Consider the following 15,575-nt stretch of genomic DNA (forward strand, 5'->3'; position numbering starts at 1 on the left):
CCAGACTCCTTGCTCAGCACTTAGACACCCAGGGATCCAGGCTTTTCAGCGCCATCTCACTCCGGTACTAAGTTCTGTGCTGTTCCCACAACCTTGCATGCCCTTTGGGGCCTCTGAGACTTGCACATCTTGCCTTCTTTTCTGCCTGGCAAACTCCTACCCATTTTCAAGACCCAACCCAAACCCACACCTGCTACCTAAGGTGTAATCCACAGTCCACATTCCAGGAGTGAGGCTCTCTAAATTCACCCATTTCCCACTCACTTGGAAGAAACTGAGACACAACCACCCCTATCACAGAGAAAGGGGAAGAACTGAGGACACCCATGAAGCCGAGGTCAGTTGTTGCAATTTTTCCTTTTTAATTATCACACTGAAATACACCTGGGAAGCAGGTCCTGGTATTGTCCTGCAGCAGTCAGAGTAGAGTGAGGACACCCAGCCCCCAGGGCCAAGGAGCCACAACTGGGCTGGGTAACAGCGACAGGGAAGAGAAGGGATGGTGCGGGCAGTGGGGCAGGGAGAGGAGGAAGCTGGGGCCCTCGATAACCACTCCGATAAAAGGTGAGGGGTTCTCTCTTCCACCTCATCCCTTAGAGACAGGAGGTGGAGTGCAAGAAGAGAGGGGGAAGCCACCTTTTTGGCCAAAGTCCCTTCCCCAGGTCAAAGAGAAAAGGCCATGGGCAGCAAACAAAGGCCAAGGAGCCCAGGAAGGGGAGCAAGAATGAGTTAATGGGTAAAACAATTAAGGACACCACCTCCTCTCTTCAGCCCACTTTTCACACTTGTGGTAGAAACAATTTGACAAGATAAAAAAAAGACCTCAAACAAATTTTCAAATCCCTGGTCAGGGTGGAGAGAGAGGAAGTGGACTCCAGGAATCCAGAAATGAACACCTATAATCCAGAGGCTGGACGCAAAGGCGAGGGAAGGAAGGAGCTCCCCACAGGAAACTAGGTCACCTGCTGCGTGGGGCTCATCTGGATGCCTCTGATCCGCAGAAGGCACAAAGGCTTGAGGCAGCCAAGACACTCTGCCCAGCCCCTTAAGACCTCCCTGCTCTCCTCCTCTGGGGATGGTTGGGCTTCTCCATGGGGTGGACAGCCAAGGCTCACCTGGACATTTGGGGGGTGCTGAGGACATAGAGGACAGCCTTGGCCACATCTTCAGGTTTGAGACACTGAGCGCGCCGGAGAAAGGGGGATGAGGGTGGAATGGATCCAAGTTCCCTCCCACCACTGGGGTCCTCTCCTGCTTCCACATTCCCAGCCCAGCCCTCCAGGAAGGGTGATGGGCTGGATAGAAGGACGGGGTCTGAAGGCCAGGCATCCCTTCTTTCCGTCTTCACTTAGAGTGAGTGGCTTCACGAAGCCCAAAGGGAGGCCCCACCTTTATGTGGTCATAGGTGGCAGCTGCCTTCTCAGGGTCCTTGTCATGGAGTCTGAAGGTGAATTGTGTCTCCACCAGTCCTGAAGAGACGCACTGGGCAGACAGAGAGGGCCTGCTCAGGAGGCGAACTTTGCCCCACCCCCACCCCGATCAGAGGCCAGGCGAGGTTAGAGGGAAAGGGTGGAAGCCACAGGGACCCAGCATCACAGGGGTGGCTGCCCCATGTCCAACAGCTACCCCCTCGCTCCAAAGTTGCCACTGGCAATGATCTCAATGATATTTACTATCTACAGAGTCCTTGCCATGAGCCAGGTAAAATGCTTTATAGAATGTTGTCTCTTAAAAAACCTCATAACCTAATAGATTATTATCATCTCCATTTTACAAATGGGAAGACTAAAGCTTGAAGAGGTTGAGTAAGCTGCCCAAGGTCACCTGGCCTTTAATGGAAGAACCCAGAGCTCCGGTTTCCAGCCATTGTGTACCTGGTTTCCCACAACCCCTTGCTTTCCCTCAGTCCCACCCCACTACTTCCATTCAGGCCAGCCCCTCCCACCTCAAAGTCAGGGAAACAAGGAAACTCACGTCCTGAGCAGGGCCATGCAAGTAGCGGCAGAGCCCAGGAGCTCTGTGCCCAGCATGCTCGCAGGGGTTCTCAGCAGCACACCTGGACACGGGCTCCCCGGCCAGTGTGTGTGGGCGGTGGAGAGGGCCTGTGCCCATCCCATCTCCACCAGGGCCAGGCCACACCCTCACCGTGGCTCTGATGTGGGTCTGGGCCTCCCGAAGCTCTTGCCTCAGTCCCTCTGTCAGGGCAGTGACGGCATACTTGGTAGCACTGTAGAAATGGGTCACAGGCTAGGGTAACACCCGGTGGCCAGACATGCTGGGTAGAGGGAGGGAAGGGGAAAGAAGAGAGTGGCGCTTCTGGGAGACCAGCAGTGCCCCCTGGTGTACCAGTCAACCCCACCACGTGGATGCTCCAGGGAAGTCTTCTAAAGGGGGCCTCTGGGGGCCATCCTTGCAGCCCACTAATCTAGTTTCTATTATTCAAACAGCTCCTGAAACCCTACTCTTCTAAAAGTCTTCCCCACACTGACCCCAGAATCCACTCCATTGGTCATGCAACTGTCAAAAATCTCTCAACTTCATCTGCGCGTTCACTGATGTGGTTCTATCGGAAGGTCTCTGGGGGCAGCGGCCAGGTCTCCCTGCTCAGAGCGGGACTCCCCAACGATACTGTGTAGTCTTTGTACCACAAGGTGGGATTCATTCCAGGGCCTGAAGAATGGAGAACCGCAGCACCGGGAGAGCTCCCAGGCTTCAGCTGCAAAGACAAGGGGCTGAGCTACCCATTCCAGCCAAGCAGGGGCTGGCACTTGACGTACACTATTTTTCCCTTCACTATAATCATGCTATTGGGTGTTAACTGAGTATTAAATCCCCATTTTACCAAAGAAACAGGTCCAAAGAGGTCAAATGAGCCGCAGCAGATCACCCAGCTTGGAGGGAGTGGTGGTTTGCTCTAGCCCTCGGCCACTGTCTCACCTGTTGGTGTTAACAACGTGCCCGTCATCCACCTTCCGCTCCCTCAGGGACCGGCAGGCTTCCCGCATGCAGATGCTGAGGGCCAGCACATTCACCTGCAGGCCAGGGAGGGCCATGGGGTGTCTGCAGCTTGGCCCCATCCGAGCAGGTGATGGAGCCGCAGAGAACCCCTGAGGGCGCTTTCCAAAACTGTGTCTAGGTCCTACCAGAGACCAACAGCCGTCCCAGGGCACCTTGCCTTAGGTGCCCCTCTTCCTAAAGCCACTAGCCCCAGCTGACAGCAGGGGTGGGGTCTCCCCCTGGGTGACCTCCAAGTTCCTGCAAATGGGAATGGAAATCCCCCAAAACCCACCCACAACCCAGGAACCCTCCGTGCCTTGGCCTTCTCCTCTGCAAACAGTAGAACCTCCGCCTTAGGGAACCACATCGTTTTCTTTCCCAAACGCCCTACTCTTCTCTGGGACAGTGCCCCCATCCTGCTTTCTCCTAAATGGCCTAAAATCCTCCCTAAAATGGCTTTTAAAAACCTCTCTCCTCCAGCAGACCATAGCCTCTCCCCACCTCACCCAGCTCTCTTCTCCTCTCCTGCCCCTCCCTTGAGACTACCGGTGGAGGCCTGACCCTCCTCCCTTTAACCTTTGTTCCACCTATAGGACTAGGCACAGAGACTCAAGAAGGTGGAGTAACTTGTCACAGGAAGGCAGGGAACCTCCCAAGGGCAAGGGGCCTCCCGCCTTCCTCGGCCCCTCCCTGGCCACTTCAGCAGAGGTAGTCCCCAACCCCAGCCCTTCATGGACCAGGGGCCTGAAGAAGTGTCTCTGCTCTAAAGCTCCTGCCCAGCCCCACCCCTTAGCTTTACCTGGGGGACAAGCAGAGATTAAGCCTACAGGGGGTCCTCCTGTCTGCCTCTCCCGGAGAGAGGGGTCCAACTGGGAAATTAGATGTTTCTCTGTATCATGTGTTGGAGCCAGGCATCAGGACAGAACACTCTTGGCGGAGCCTGCCTCAGCAGTCACAGCCCAAGGACACTGGAGGCTGTCAGCCCCATTTCTGGCCCTTTCGTTACGTGGGTTGGTGGGGCAGAGAGCTCGGCTGCTGAAGACAGGAGGGGTAGGAGAAACGGATCCCTTGGGGTCACGGGAGTGAATCTCCTATTTCTGAGGGGCTGGAGCGGGGAGTGGAGGAGATGCCTCACAGACTGATCCTAATAGAATTACAAGCTGAAAGAGGACTTAGGGATTTAATGTAAGTCCCTCACTGTACAGATGGGCAAGCTGAGATCCTACTGCAGGTGAGGATCGCAACTCAGACCTCCCAGAAGGCTGTGGGAGGGCAGGAAGAGTGCTTCATTTCCACTTTCATTGTTTCAGTGTTCACTGCTCATTTTCCAGCCCAGGCACCTGTTAGGTGCGAAAGCTACTGTGAGCAGATATGAAAAGAATCTTGGGGGGAAAGGTACAACCCATTTACACACTGCTTCCAACTTCTCAGAGTATTTTCATACCCTAACATGCCCCACAATACAGTCCAGAAGTTGAAAACCCATGTCCTGCAGGCTGTGTTTGGGCCACACTTAACTTTAAAGCCTTTTAAATTCATTTCCAACATGTATTGGAAGGTTTCATTCATTCAAAAAACATCTATTGAGTGTCTATGGGCTGAGGCTGTAAGAGAATAAAACAGACAAAAATCCTTGCCCTTGTGGAGCTGAGGTTTGGGTGAATGGGAGGGATGGAGTGTCATAAAAATCTAGGCTTCCCACTCCTCTCAAAGGAATCATACGATCTGGGCGCAGTGGGCCACACTGCCCTACAGCAGTGACACTGGGCTTCAGCAGTGGCTTCTCCTGTGCATGGCCGTGTGCTCTCTCACTTACTGCAGACCCCCCCGACCTGCCTCGCTCATCTATGTACCTACCTGCCCACAAGGATTCAGTCGAGTTTTTGACCATCAATTGGTATGTTCCTCCCAATTAAATGTGACAAGACAGAGCTCGGAAAGGGTAACTACCTCCCTGAAGCCACAGTTACTGGCAGGGCTGGGTAAGAACATTATCTCCTGTCTCTCAGTTCCTTTTCTTCCCTTTTTTCCTGGAAGACCATGTTCCCAAGCACGCCACACAGTGCTGACAGATGGGGACATGAAACGAACAGCAGTTCTCTCCCCTACCGATCTTCCTTCCAATGGGAGGAATCAGCCTAGGCTTTAAGAGCTACACCCAGGGGCTCAAAGGAAAGAAAACTGGAAAAGATCCGGCCGCTCATCCACTCACTGTCCCTCTGGTAGGGAAAGAAGCAAGGAGTCAGTCAAGGTGCCCCAGGTAGGAATGCAAAGCTCCCTCTTGCTAGGTGTCCTATCCCAAGCAGTGCCCTGGTTCATAACCCCCTGGCTCCCTGCTGTCCTCCCAACAACCACCGCACCAGGTCCTCAGCCCTTACATTGAACATGTCCTTCCAACCGCTGGTGCTGCCTGAGAGCGGGGTGTCAGGCCGGGCGAAGCCAGCACTGTGGATGCAGACGTCCACAGCATTGTGCTGAGAGCAGAGAGCCGAGAACATGGACAGGATGTCCTCTTCATTTGACAAGTCACAGCTGTAGGGGATCAGAGTCCCGGGGTAGCCCGCACCCTGTGTTCGGCAGCCAGCTCCTATGAAACCCGGCAAGGGTCTCACAGGGGTAAGCTGCCCACTCCCACACCCCCCCAGCCGGAGACAACCTCCCTCCGCTGTCACCGCTTCTAGAACTCCCTCCTTTGGCAGCCACCCTTTGGTGACATTGATGTTGGGACTGCCATCCCCAAAGCTTGTTTTCTTTGGTCAAAATCCAGGGATGAGAGCATGCCCAGAGTGAGGGAGGGGAAAGCTGAGATTATCAATGGAGGAACCTCACTAATAAACTGGAGTCTTTAGTTCTAAGAAGAAAGAAGGGCTGGAGCTCTGAAGGGGCCAAAGAAGGGGGCCAAGGATCTTGGGAACGGACTAGGATTTCTTTTCTGCCTCTCCCTCAACAGGAAAGCCTTCTCTGCTCATAGGTAAGATGCACTTCTCGCCCCGCCCCATGGTCCTTCCTGCAGAGCCAAGAGCCACTGAGCTGGTTGTGTCAGGGCTTCAGTCTCTTCTCTTCCGTCACCTCATCCAGAAGGGCTTATATCTGAACTATCACCCTCCCTCCACAAATGGCAGCCAGTGGCTCAGAGTTCTCACACACATGCTTTCCAGTCGAGCCCAATCGCCACTCTTCCTTCGCCCTACCTATAGGAAGAGTCTGGAAGTCAGGACAGATAAGTTTTCTCTGTCCCATGAAGCACCATCCTCCACCCCAGAGTTTCTCTGGAGACTATGAGGCAGGTGGCAGGTGACATTGGCACCCCCTGTGCATTGCCAGGCCCTCCACACACTGAGAAGCCCCGAGAGAGAGAGATGGGAGAAAGCAGAGCCGCTGAGAGATGGCTAAGAGGAAAGCTGCCACTCAGAAGCAGGAAGAACACTGCGGCCTTGGAGGCCAGTGACTGAGCACCTGAGTCTCGTGAAGGTGACTATGTACAAGTGTGGGAGGGAGGGGGCGGGGGGGGGCATCTTAGAGGAAAGCCAACTTGGCCAGCTGCCCCAGCCTGCAGCGTCCCTCCCCTCAAACCAAGCTGGGAATAAACTGCTGGATCAGGTGACCTGGGAAATCCTTTTCCGCTTTAACTTCCCAAGTTTAAAATGTATAGTCCTCTGGGACTCAGAATCCCCCGCTTTCACCCAATTTTATCTACTCATGACCACCTCCGGAAACAGGGCTTCTCTCTGTAGGAGGCCAGAACTCAAAACTGTTTTAATATCAACCAATCCATCAATAAAAGCAGACTCTGGGCAAGGAAACCTGGAATTTTTACCACATGGCCAGCCACTTTTCCCTTCCTCCTCCAAATTCAAAACCTCCACAGGAAAGCCAGAATAGAGGGCCTGAGAGTGTATGTCTCCCTGTCACTGCCTTCTCATTGCCCCACCTGTCCTCATCTGTCTCCAAAAATGACCTGACGTCATGTCAGTCCCCTCACTGCAAAGGCATTCTCCCCTCATTGAAGGAGCCATCAATGGGGTTCATTGATCAGCTTGGAGATTCTCCTTGGAGCTCAGGGACCCCCTTTCCTGGCTAGCTTGGGGTGGGGGGAGTAGGAAGAGAAGGTAAGAGTAGCTTTAGAATTAGGGAATCCAACCGTCTTATCCTTGGCCTAACCCTGCAGGCTCTGAGGCTCCCGTGCTCCAGGGGAAAAGGAGGGGCAGAGTGGGGCAATGGTGCGACCAGGTGACCCTGAGACTATCTAAGAGTCTATAAAGTATACCTTTGGTCAGCAGTAGGGAAGAGGACAGCCCTTCTTCCTGTACATCTTCCTCTGCCACTACACAAGGCCTCCTTAGCCTTTCCCTGCCCGGGAGCAATAGTGGAGATAATGCTGGGCAGCTAGGAACTAGCCCAACCCCCTGAGGGTGATCTTGCTGGGCAAATCCAATGAACTATGAGGCAAATTTCTCTTCTTCCTCCATGCTCCAACATGGCCAGTTTCATTTCATTTGTCTCTGAGCGCCTGTTGCTCCTAACCCATCTTCTTTAAGAGAAAACCCAGGGGTTCCAGTACCACATCGCTTTGTCCCCTCAAGGGCTCACGCGCTCAATGCCCTACTTCACCTACTCAGTCCCACCCAGGACAATGCAATTGGAGAAAGGTCTACCTGTGAATATCCCATTGTCAGTCATTTATGCCCATTGGGTAGAGGATTAACCCTCAGATTTGGGAGAGAGGAGTACCTTCCCCACCCCACCCCCTCATAAAAACTGTCCTCCCACCTCAACCCCAACCTCAGACCAGGGTAAAAATGGTCATCATCAAAACCTCTAGCTCCTGCTCATCTGGCTGGCCAGCCACTTTGCTGGGCTTTGTGGGCAAAGCCTGGGGTCCAGAGGAAGCAATCCAGTAGCTAACAGCCACTGAGGCCACAACGCCTTCTTTCCTTCTGCCTAGCTAGCCCCTGATCTCTGGTTCTCCTTTCCTCATCCCACCTAAGCAAGCAGGTAGGACAGAGGGAGAGAGAGGCCAGAGTTAGAGACTTGGTACAATGTAGGGGCTGTCAGGAGAAAAGGCTACTTATGAGGTGAGACTTAAAAAAGCGAAGGTAGATGCCTGCCCTAAGGGATCCAAGAGGCCTCCTCTACTAGGCAGCCACACCTGCGGTCCCTAATCCCATTATAAATGGCCCTTAGGTGGCAGGCTAGGAAGGGCAGCGTCACCAGCTCAGGCCATTCCCCTTTCACCACCCGAACCCTGAGGAAACGACGCCTCCCTGAGTGGCCAGCTCCTGGCCAGGCCTTACCTCTATGTTGCCCGCAGTGCGGGCACAACCCACCACCTTCAGCTCCTGCTGGACCAGGGCCCGGGCCACAGCCGTGTCGATGCCCCCGGAGGCTACCGTCACGAGAGCCAGCCGAACACGCCACCGCTCCACGCCGGCCCGGGCCGAGGTCCCGAGCCACCCGCCCACCTCACTCGGAGGTGGGCGCTAGGAGAGCAGAACTCCGCCCCAGGTCGCAGGGGCTGGGCTGCTCTCTCCCGCTAAAGGCAGCTGCTCCCCTCAGAGCCCCGCCTGGACCCGCCTCCAATCTGGCCGAGACCCCACCCTACTGTCCTCGTTGACCGCCACATCCCGAGAAGGGCGGTGGCAGCCAGGCCGTCCCGCCCACTGCCCCGCCCCTTCCGGCCCCCCTTGCCCCGGGCTTGGGGGAAATATTCTTTCAGCGCTGAGGGTAGACGCGGGAGGGTCCTGGGAACTGGGAATCCTCCTTCCCTGGGGAGCTTTCACCTTGGGACAGGACACTTGATGTTTAGCAGGGGTTTGTTCCAGGCCCGAGGCACCTACGTTCGCCTCTTGCTCAGTAGCCCGTTCCTGTTTCTGACCCAAGGCCAGGAAGACAAATTAAGGGCACTTAAGGTGACTCCAACGCCCTACTAAACCAACCAACCGGTGGCTGACGGGAAGGATTCAGTGACTGGGTGATCTTTGGAGCGAAGATAGAGGTCTGCCCTAATACGCATCCACACTTCCTGTCCCTAACCAAGAAGTGATGGTTAAAAATTGAGACACCTCCAAGTACATGTGTACTGGGGGATTCTATCTCATGTAGTCTCCAACTGCACTAGACCCTCTTGCTCTCACTGCAGCAAATATATCACAATATATACCAAAGATGAGAGTAACAGCTAACATTTAGTGAGCACTTACGGTGTGACAGGCATTTTTAAGCACTTTGTATTAATATGCAGAACGGTCCTGTGAGATGGTACCAATTAATACCTTTATTTTATAGATAACTAAGAAAGGGGGAAAGCATGGTTTAGACTATAAGCAGTTCAGTCTCAGGCCAGGGGATGTGCTCCTAAAACGCCTTCATTCCATTCTCCCCTTTTCTCTCTTCATGGGTTGTTGGTTTTGCTCACTTTTCTCTCTGACCACTTAGGAATTATTTCATCAAAGCAGATAAACTTTCCTCACTTCTGCATTCTTAGAGAGTAGCCATCCTTCCAAAGAAAAAGCATCTCTTTAACTACTGGAATCCCTCCAATGCAAGCAATAGAATAAGCAGTAAATGCGGCTGGCTTATTCATTCAACAAGCACTCGTGTTTGGCCAGAAGAGCCATTAAAACCAGTCCTTGCTTTCAGGGATCTCAAGAAAAAAAACTTGACTGCAGCAGGTGGTGGAGAGGGGACTGAGACCCCAAAAGGCCCTTGGTAAATTTTCATGGATTCCAGGATGAAAGCAACATAGGTAGAGAGGAATCCCTATATGACACTTAGGATTTGAAAAGACTCAAGAAGTGGATCAAAGAAATGCCACCAACTATGTAAGTTAAATCTCACTAAGCTTCCGATGTTGCCCACTTGAAATCTGATTAATAAACAACAGAAAGCCCCTAAAATTTCCTTCATCTCCACTGCAGAGAGGAACTGACAGTCCCACTACCTATCTGCTGCCCACCAAGTATTATCAACATGCAGACACAAAGCTCTAAGTGTATGTGTCTATTGAACTACTGACTCAACCATTTGCCTGCCAAATGCTACTCCTAGGGGAATCTCCTTCAGTACGCACACACAGCTTGAGAAAATAGTAAACTGGAATGCCATAGTGACTTTATTTTTGCAAACCAGGTAAGAACATGTACTTGCACAGACTGCAATGTGGTTAGCTTTCAGTGCAGCTTTCTGATCCCACTTTTACCCACTAATTATTTATCAGGCAACCCTTGCTTGAAATTCTGCCAAGTTTTGTTTTCATTCTTCTAGTTCAATAGGAACCTCTCAATTTAAGGAACTTTCAATAATAGCAATTAAGTGAGAAAGATGCTAGCCATTATTTAATGGCATTGCAGCAAATTTATTTTATCAAACCAAAAGACTGGAAACTTCTTTTCTTGGCTGTCAATTCTGATCAAGGTAAGAATTTTATCTTCAACAATCTGTATCTGTATCCTCATCTGCTCTTCATCCTCTCTAACATCAACACTGGCCAAGTACCAAGTCCACAAGTGGCAAATATTAAAATACTGCCATACATGAAGTAGAAACATGTACACCAAATTTTACTGTGCGTATTAATAAATATTCTTTATTTAAATTTTGCACATTGCGCTTTAACATTACATCCAAACATCTCGCAAGTGGATGTCTACTTCGTAAAACCATATATTCAGCTCATTGTCATTTCTGTACAGAAGTATAAGTACAACATTACTTTTTGCCACTAAGTTGCTTTAGTAAGTCTCACAGGAAGAGAAACATTTAATGAAAAGAGATGGCTTAAATCATATGGCAGGCCTGCGTAGCCACGCAACTAAAGACACAAGCCTGTAGAAAGAACAAACTAATGAGGTTACCTCCACCATCTCCCAAAACAAGAAAGAATCACATTGATTTAAGATAAAAATTTGCCATAAGTCACTAAATTAAGAGGTTTTTGAAATAGAAGGCGCAGTAGTCATCTTGAGTGTTTCATTGAAAGACAGAGCTATTTTATTTACTTAATTTGCTCCAGCTGTTGTCAACCAGCCACTACAAATGGGCCTCTTGTGATCATTTAAGCGGCAGTATTTATTAAATTTCTCCTTCAGATGCTGTCGGTATTGTTCTCTATTGCTGTAGAAAGACTGGTTATTAGCCATAAATGACTGTATTTCATCTTGTGAGATAAAGATTTCCTCATCTGAAGTACATTCAGACTCATCCTGCAAATTAAAGCAAAAGTTAAGACTATGACTTAAATTAAGAATGGAAAATGCTATGCTGATGGAGGACAACTAAAGAGTAAAGCACTCTAGCTTTTTAGTTTCAATTCAGGAAAATAAAGCCTTTAATTGGAATTTTTACAGAATAAGCATATCATTCTATCTTAGAAAGTATTAGATGAGAATAAAACCCAACTCAACTTGGTTTGAAACTCTGGCTTTATAATTTGTCCCAGAAGCCTATGAACTTATTAGCTGATACTAACATACCTTCTTTCTGCCTTAAAAAATGACATATTGGAGATGGTTGCAACTTAGTTACCAAATTTTAAATAACCAGACTTATCTCTAGCTGATCCTCAATTGAAACTTTTATTTCTACAAATTAAGTAAAGTATAACCTTTTTAACTTATAAAATAAATTATACAGCAACATCATTTAACTATAACCATGTAAAAAAGAAAAAAACTAGTATTCTAAAGAATTTGGTTCCATTAGGATTCTCATTACTATAGAAAAGATACCATCCTTCTCCTTCCCTCCCCCCTCCTCCAAGCCCCACACAAAGTATGCACTGGATCACTTGGAATCAGGTATATATACTTCTTATCAAATATCAACACTGCAATCAATTATGAAAGGTATTCCAAGTTCAGTTACACTTTTATCCTACATGACACCTAAAGGAAGTAACCCCGAAAGTGGGCTCTAGTCCAGATTCTGTAATTTTTGCCTGCTCTGGAAGGGTGGCTACTATAAACTGCCACACAGAAATACAGTTTGTGCTGGCATGATGGCTCAGCTGGCTGGGGCTTCATCCTGATAAGTCAAGGTTGTGGGTTCGATCTCCGGTTGGGGCATACATAAGAAGCAACTGATGAATGTGCATAAATAAGTAGAATAACAAATCGATGTTTCTCTCTCTCTCGCTCTCTCTCTGAAATCAATCAATAAATTTTTTAAAAAGACTTTATTTATTTACTTTTAGGTAGAGGAAGGAAGGGAGAAAGAAAGAAACAGCAATGTGCAAGAGATACCTCAATTGGTTGCCTCTTGCTCGCCCCCAATGGGGGGAACCTGGCCAGCAACCCAGACATGTGCTCTGACTAGGAATCAAACCAGTGACCTCTAGGTTCACAGGCCAGCGCTCAAGCCACACTGGGCCATACTGGCCAGGGCTGAAATCTATAAATATTTTTTTTTTAAAAAACAAAGAAAGGGGTTTGCTTACAATAACCCTCCTCTTCAAGGAGGCAGATTCCTAGACATAATGCTAATTCTATCTCCCTCTCCCAACTAGTCTCCTCTACCTTTGAGGCAAAAGACAAGGAAATGTACTCCAGAGTAGCTGCAAGAACAGAAATGAAGTCACCAAAAAAAGTAATAAAACAATGCCCTTAATTTCTTTAGAGCCTTCCCCCACTCCCAACTTAAAACCCTCAAAAATACTGTCTCCTTCTGCATCTAGCCCATGAGCAATCAGTTATTCACAGTTAAGACATGATGGCTTACTTACAAGAAGTTCAACTAAGCTCTTGGCACCTTTTCCAGAATCAGGACCAAATGATGTTTCTGTAGGTTCTGAAAACTGTGGTACATTTTTCCTATGCTCAAACCAAGGCAGTGGCTGCCCACTCTTTTCAGAGCTACAACAGCTTTCAGGATGTGCATCTTTGGTCTTATCGCGGTGAAACACTGTGTGCACGGTATTTCCTGAGGTCTCTCGATTACCTGGATCTGTAATACAGCTTCCCAACTTTTGGATCTGAAACCATAGCAAAGGATTTCCCAGTTAAAAAGGCAGGAATTAAAACATGCCCTGACAGCATATTAAATTTTTTTAAAGGATGCCAAATAAAAGCAGCAGCTGAAATGTACTAGACACTCATACTAGACGTTATGTTAACCCATCAATATAATCTCATTTCATCTTCACAGAACCTAACCTGACAGGGACCTTTATCTTCATTTTACAGACGGGAATACTAAGACCAAGCTAACTGCTTAATACATTTCAAAGAATTATGAAAAGAATGAATTGGATTTAGAATACTCATGAATTGTTGGACAAATGACCACCACAGATACACAGACAAATCACAAGATGAGCAACCAATGGAACTGCAAAAGATACTCATTCTTTAAAAAAATAAATAAATCCTAGCAGCTAAGCTGCACACTTGCCACTCCAGGAAAATAGGTTGTTTTTCCCTTAACAGCAAAGGCTTAAGAAGTGAACGTTATGACACCTACATGTTCATCACATTTCAACATCTTGCTTTTCTTTTTCTTCTTTTTATTTTTTCCTTTTGTGTTGTTCTCTTCAGAATTTGCCCAACATTCAACACAACTATCGCCATCATCCTCTTTGTCTTCACAGTGATGAACACAGGAGTCATCACCTGCAGAAATCAATAATCTCTTATTTATGTGCTTAAATCAGCCATGTAGCAGAAATAATTGGGAAGCTTAATCTGCACCTACCGTGTTCATCGTGATTACAAATGCCTTCAGTGCAGGCAACATCTGAACCCTCCCGAGAACCTGTTTCACTGCCTTCCATGCTCGATGAATATCCACAATCACTACCATTACAGTGTGGAGATAAGCCTGAGAATAAATTAGGTAACACTTACAATTAACATACTAATAAATATGTTAAGACAAAGAGTGAACCAACTAAGGACCACAGAAAAAGTTTTAAATTTATGGTTTATTAATAGAAAGTACATTAAATAATGAAAATATGATTAGGGATTTACAGGTGTTTTATTTTTTTATCAAATACTATCAAACCAAACACCATAAAAAAAAAGGAAATATTAAGTGTCTGACTAAATGATATCCTTGGTGCTATAAAGCAATCCCTAAATTCTAGGTTACAGCATCTCTAAAAGGTCTTTCATTTAAAAGAAAAAAAACTTAAAGAGTTAATTTTAAAAATGAACAGCATTTATTTACCTTTCTTTATTTTAGGAGATCCCAAAAGATTGCCACTGCTAGGACAGGTACACGATGTATTTTCATTGGTAACAATTACTTCTACACAACTATTACCATCTTCAGTGCTACCACAGGCTTTGCAGCTGTTTTCTATGAAGTCTGTTTCCTTTAAGGATCAATATTAAGAGACAGTTTGAAAAGCTTTACCTCCATAATGGCTACAGTCTTATTTCTTTAACATTAACCAACTAGATATGAGTTATGAGGTTAACAATCGAAAAAACTAATTCTCATGAAAAATTATAAATTCACTTCAGGACTATGAATGAGCTAAAAGCAAGTTAAGAGTTAATGATAACAGGTAAGTATAGGATGGTAGTATGGGATGGAAGTGTGGTCTGCTGACCCTACGGGTTCCTTAAATCAAAACTATTTTTAATCATAATACTAAGATGTGATTTGCATTTTTCATTGTATTGACACTTACACAAATGGTACAAAAGCAACAGTGGAAAAAGTTCTGGGAGCTTTAGCACAAATTATGGTAGTGGCAATCAAAGTATACTAATAATCACTACATTCTTCATTTGTCAAGCACTCTCAGGAGGGGGCGGGAGAGAGATGGATGGATAAATGGGTGATAGATAATTCACTTATGAATGTCTTTGAAGCAATAAAAATACTGATTTTATTAAAAAATCAACCCATGCATAGATGTTTTAATAGCCTATGTGACAAATGGAAAGTATGCTTAAAGCACTTTTGCGGAATACCAAAGTACAATCATTGTCTCAAGGAAAAGTACTTATGCAATTGTGAGTTGCAAGCTGAACTAGGTGCTATTTTCCATGGAACATCAATTTCACTTGGAAGAAAGAATGAGACTAGATATATAAAAGACATTTTCTCAAAAATGAATGAAGCCAGCCCATCACTTCAAATAAAACGGACAGTTTTTGTTGTCGAAGATAAAATGCAATCTCTCCAACTACAATCAGAATTTTGAAAACTCATATATGCAAGTACAATGAATTTGAAGTTTCCCAAAAATTAAAAACATATCTGATGAGATCAGTAGTGGTTTTAACATGATTATCTAACATTATATAATGAAGTGTCAATACCTGAGAAAATACTCAGTGAACCAGTATCTTTCAAATAACCTACGCATTATGTGACAAAATCATGCATGAATGAAAGATCTATTCAAAGTGCAAGACAGACCAATGGCTTTTAAATAACAGAGTATAAAAAGGTCACTGATAAGGTGTCAGGGTCCACACTGCAACTAATCTTTAAGAAACTACCATTTGTTGAGTTGTAATGCCAAAGAAGAATATCCACAACTATCTGAAATGGTTTATATTAGAATATTTCTCCCTTATCCTACCATATATATTTGTGAGACTTTCTTTGTATGCTTCAACCAAGCA

General features: G+C 47.1%; 2 protein-coding genes across 4 annotated transcripts in view; both read right to left on the reverse strand.

Moving 5' to 3' along the window:
- Nucleotides 1-953: 953 nt before the first annotated feature.
- On the reverse strand, nt 954-10,859 carry DHRS11 (dehydrogenase/reductase 11). Its single transcript, XM_054574912.1, is given in 8 exon segments — nt 954-990; nt 1,122-1,180; nt 1,390-1,482; nt 2,146-2,275; nt 2,938-3,032; nt 5,376-5,564; nt 8,256-8,477; nt 10,851-10,859. Coding segments are annotated over 8 exon segments (834 nt in total).
- The window catches only part of GGNBP2 (gametogenetin binding protein 2), a 33,335-nt gene continuing 28,162 nt past the window's right edge, over nt 10,403-15,575 (reverse strand). For all 3 annotated transcript variants that reach the window (XM_054574841.1, XM_054574839.1, XM_054574840.1), the window contains 5 exons: nt 14,161-14,308; nt 13,684-13,809; nt 13,453-13,601; nt 12,716-12,964; nt 10,403-11,198 (listed from right to left, as the gene is read on the reverse strand). In XM_054574841.1, coding sequence (XP_054430816.1) covers nt 10,995-11,198; nt 12,716-12,964; nt 13,453-13,601; nt 13,684-13,809; nt 14,161-14,308 — 876 coding nt within the window. In that variant the 3' untranslated portion in view covers nt 10,403-10,994. The remainder of the gene's footprint in view (nt 11,199-12,715; nt 12,965-13,452; nt 13,602-13,683; nt 13,810-14,160; nt 14,309-15,575) is intronic.

Source organism: Pteronotus mesoamericanus, unplaced genomic scaffold, assembly GCF_021234165.1.
Source record: "Pteronotus mesoamericanus isolate MK-2021 breed Mesoamerican mustached bat unplaced genomic scaffold, CSHL_Meso_final contig_269, whole genome shotgun sequence".
NCBI classification, from domain to species: Eukaryota; Metazoa; Chordata; class Mammalia; order Chiroptera; family Mormoopidae; genus Pteronotus; species Pteronotus mesoamericanus.